At 44.3% G+C, this 4562-nt stretch overlaps 1 protein-coding gene across 2 annotated transcripts in view; it reads left to right on the top strand.

Moving 5' to 3' along the window:
- CENPV (centromere protein V) overlaps nt 1-4562 on the top strand; it is a 22510-nt gene that overhangs the window by 2525 nt on the left and 15423 nt on the right. For both annotated transcript variants that reach the window (XM_012651401.1, XM_012651402.1), the window contains exons 2-3: nt 594-692; nt 2303-2372. In XM_012651401.1, the coding sequence (XP_012506855.1) occupies nt 594-692; nt 2303-2372 (169 nt within the window). The remainder of the gene's footprint in view (nt 1-593; nt 693-2302; nt 2373-4562) is intronic.

Genomic DNA, 4562 nt, shown 5'->3' with positions numbered 1-4562 from the left:
ATTAAAATTGCATGTAATGTGTATTACAGCTATATAAAAAATACTGGAGGGGAATATAGCAAAATTGTAAGATCTTTGTTACTTTCTCAGGAGGCTTTTCTGAACCGTGGGACTCAGTTGGGTGCCCCATCTTACTTTTTCAAAGCAGCCTGTACCACCTTTATCACAATCATAATTAAATATTATTTGGGTAATTTGATGGCTGCTTAAGGTTGGTAAGGGCAGCAACCATGTCTGCTGTATTTTGTTTACTGCTCTCTCCTTGGTGCCTAGCTCATGAAAATTTTTTGGTAAGTATTTGACATGTAAATAAAAATGTTTGGGCAGTAGGATTAGGATCCTACTCTCCCAAAACATTTTCTGAAATTTTTGAATGTTCTGTTTTGCAATTTAATAAAATTTAAGAAATGGGGACAAAGACAACACTAAATCCATTTTTTTATGCAGTTGACAGTGCCTTCTTAAAAGCAGAAATGCTTTTGGTTGTCATGTAGAAAAGACTTTTGTCTTATCTTCTTTCTTTCGACAACAAAAGAGAAAGCAGGAGTCTGACTATTCAGAAATCTTATCTTTCTGATTTTTGTTTCATTTAGTGAATACCAGGGCCTGGTGAAGCACACAGGAGGCTGCCACTGTGGAGCAGTTCGTTTTGAAGTTTGGGCCCCAGCAGACTTGCACATCTTTGACTGCAAGTGAGTATTTTTCTCTTCCTAAATTGGCTTAAAAGAATTTAAGAGTTAAAATGCCGTGCTTCAAAACAATCTGGGGAGTTGGAGTGTAGATGAAACAACATTGGCTATGAGCTGATAATTGTTCAAGTCAGGTGACGGGTACATAAATGTTCATTGTTCTATTTTTTTTCCTTTCATATGGCTTGCCAGAGAGCTCCTACAGCACAGGTCCAGGCAACACAGAGTAGGGTCTTCAGGGCTTGCGGCTGTCAGAGTCACCCCTCAGACCGACACTGCTGTGGAGGTGGGGTTGGTTAGCTAGACGTGGGTCAGGCAGAGCACTGAGTGAAAAGCCTTGACAGAATCTTCGTAGGATTCCAGAGTCGGGGAGAGGTGGCGGGTACATGAGTGGAGGGTGTGTATACCTGCAGGCTCCCTGTGCTCTGCCCTCTCACTCTGTTCTTTAGATGAAGCAGATAGTGCTGCCAGGGTCTGTGGAGAGTCTGCTTCTTAGCACTGTCCCCAGCACTATGATAGAGCAAGGACAGCAGGCTCTGACTTCCGGACCAATAGTCAATGTGTAGCTAAGTATTCAACAGTATCCAGTCCGTTTCGCCCCGAGATATCTGAATTATATACGAATAATAAATAAATCAATACCGTGGAGTTACTCAAATGGAGAGCTGACCAGGGTGCTAACAATACAGGCCAGATTGGGAAAGAAGCACTGTGGGGTAACTTGCTAGAGGAGTCTATACTAAATTAGAATTTTTTTAAAAGGTAGCTTGAGCCGGGTGTGGTGGCTCACACCTGTAATCCGAGCACTCTGGGAGGCCGAGGCGGGAGGATTGTTTGAGCTCAGGAGTTGGAGACCAGCCTGAGCAAGAGCGAGACCCCGTGTCTACTAAAAAATAGAAAGAAATTAGCTAGACAGGTAAAAATAAATAGAAAAAATTAGCTGGGCATGGTGGCGCATGCCTTGTAGTCCCAGCTACCCGGGAGGCTAAGGTAGGAGGATCACTTGAGCCCAGGAGTTTGAGGTTGCTGTGAGCTAGTCTGATTCCACGGCACTCTAGCCTGGGCAACAGAGTGAGACTCTGTCTCAAAAAAAAAAATAAAAGGTGGCCCGAAAAGAAGGGACTTTGACTTAATTCCAGAGATGATAATTCTGGGGACCTGTTTTACCTGGTGACAGACTTTCTGTGACGTGAAGATGAAGAAAGAAGGGAAACCTAAGCTTCCTTGTCCGCTTGCGGTGTGGATACCTGAGAGGCACAAGATTTTACCAGTGTCTGAAATTTGTTTTCTATGTGTCTCTGAAGTCCATCGTTTCTCTTCACTTGAAGAACTGGGGGGTGGGCAGCAGAAATGTGCTTCTGTGGGTCCTGGTTTTCTGAATGGTGCATGGCCTCCACTGCTGGCTTTGGGACCCATGGGCTCTGCTACACGTGCACAGCAGAGGCCCTGGGTAGCCAGGCCATCTGCCTGAGCTCCCCCTTTTTTGGATGGCTCTGAAAGGGGTTTAATCTCAGGTCAGCTAGTTCTTGGATCATATTGGGCTGGGCCCCTTGGACACACAGAGGTTGCAGAGGGACTGCTCACGATCTAGAATTCGTTCTTTCTTTCTATAGCTGCAGCATTTGCAAGAAGAAGCAGAATAGACACTTCATTGTTCCAGCTTCTCGCTTCAAGCTCCTGAAGGTTAGTGCTTAAGAGCGGGGTCAAGGAGTGCAGAGCCCATTGGTGAGGATTTGCAACACCTGCCCCCCGCACACACACGCACACACACCCCCCTACACATACACACCCAGCATGGCCTCTGTAGTGTGTGAGGGGTCTGGAACATGGCAGGGCCTCTCACAGGATTTAGTTTCCCTGTTTCCCCAGGTTTTATGTTTACTTTTAAAGGGTAATGTTATTTTTTTCCCTTTATTTTTTGGAGGCCTATTTGATATTATTGTGGAAACATTTTCAAATTCAGAGAATCAAAAAGCAAATTAATAAAATCACCCAGATCCTATCAACCAAAGGTAGCTGCTATTAATATTTGGTGTGTGTCCTTGTATATTATTTTCTACACAAATACATCTAAACCTGTTGTTGTATATTATCAAAGTAGGATTTTACCATTCTTTCTGTTGATAACTTACTTTCATCATTTCCCAATGAAAAGCTTACATAATTTTCTTATTTTTAACTTTAATTTTATTATTTTAGGGAATTTTTTATACTTGGTACAAAACTTGAAAGGTAGAAGAAAATACGTATATACACAATGAAGAGTCTTCCCTCCACTGTCTCCAAGCTGCTAGTCACCCCCTACCCCACAACCAACTTTCTAGTTTATTTATCCTGTCATCTCTTTATCTGTATCATTGGATTTCTAGGTGAGTCCAGTTTGTTTCTGATTATAAACAACGTGATGAACTTCCCTGTGTATAAATCTTTGACAATTTAGAAATTGCTTGCACCCAGGAGTTTAGGGTTACAGTGAACTATGATCATGCCACTGCACTCCAGCCCAGATGATAGAGCGAGACCCTGTCTCTAAAAAAAATTAAATAAATAAATAATTTTTAAAAAAAATTTAAAAGACTTTTAGCACATTATGGGAAATGTGGAGTGGGGTGGGGCTTTAATTCCATCCTTTGTTCCTGCTTCCCCTGTCAAGGTCTGACAGCTCTCTGTGCCTGTACCATTAGTTTTGGTGTAATTATCTGTCTCCTTTACTAGACTCTGAGTGTCTCCAAGGCAAGGTAGTAAGATTTAGTCCCAAATGTTCTGGGTCAATCTGTCCCTTCTTTGCTTGCCCCTTGATTCCTGAACAGCACATTGCTTGGTGTGGGCATGTGGTAGAAGAGGTAGGCCAGGTGGGCAGCCCACCTGTCCCTTATGTTTCCTGTAAGCAAAGTACCCATGTGTGTCCTCCGATGCCTGGTGCAGGCTATGGCCCCCACTCAGTCGGCTTTGCCCCTAAGCACCTGTGACAGATGGTTTCTGGAGACACCACCAGGTCCAACCCTGGGCTCTTCAGTCTCAGAGTTGACGTTCATGCAATTTTCTGATCCTCCTTGAGCGTGCTGACCCACACGTCTTCCTGGTGCTCTACAGCACCATTGTCTTCTCAGCCCCAGCCCACTAAAGAGAGTTTTCTGCTTGTTTATTTTATGGGCCCAGCACCCTTCCACTGTGCTACTCTGCTACCTGCTTGTTTATTTTAAAGTAAGTACAAAATGTATTCGTTCATTCAAGTATGTATCAGGCAACTGCTTGAGCCAGGCACTGTTCTACTGAAACACAGTAGTTAACATGACAGACGCTGAGTTTACATTCGGTAGGTGGGGAGACAGATAAATAAATAAAAAAAAAAATCTGATAGTGTAGGTGCTATAGAGAGAGAGAGCAGAGCGATATGCAAGAAAATAGCCAGTAGCTGCTGTGGATTGATTAGGGAGATCCCTCTGTGGTGGTTAGAGCTGAATGATGAAGAGGGCTTGGTCAGGAAGGGTGTCATAGGCAAAGGGAACGGATAGTGCAGAGGGCTCTGGGACTTACGCTTGGCATGTCTGAGGAGCCACATGATGGCCATGGTGGCTGGGGGCCATCAGAAGGGTGGGGAAAAGTGGACTGAGATGAGGTTGGAGAGATGGCAGCAGCAGGGAAGGAGACAGATTTTATGCTTCATTTAGTGAGGCCCATGGAGGGTGTTAAGCAGAGTAGTGATAAGATCGGATTCAATGTTTTAAAAGCTCATTTGGGCCTCTTCGTGGAGAGTGGATTGTAGGGAGGTAAGAATTGAGACAGGGGCCGGGCACGGTGGCTCACGCCTGTAATCCTAGCTCTCTGGGAGGCCGAGGTGGGCAGATCGTTTGAGCTCAGAAGTTCAAAACC

Source organism: Propithecus coquereli, unplaced genomic scaffold (genome assembly GCF_000956105.1).
Source record: "Propithecus coquereli isolate 6110/MARCELLA unplaced genomic scaffold, Pcoq_1.0 Scaffold355, whole genome shotgun sequence".
NCBI classification, from domain to species: domain Eukaryota; kingdom Metazoa; phylum Chordata; class Mammalia; order Primates; family Indriidae; genus Propithecus; species Propithecus coquereli.
This window is presented reverse-complemented; position numbering and strand designations above follow the sequence as displayed.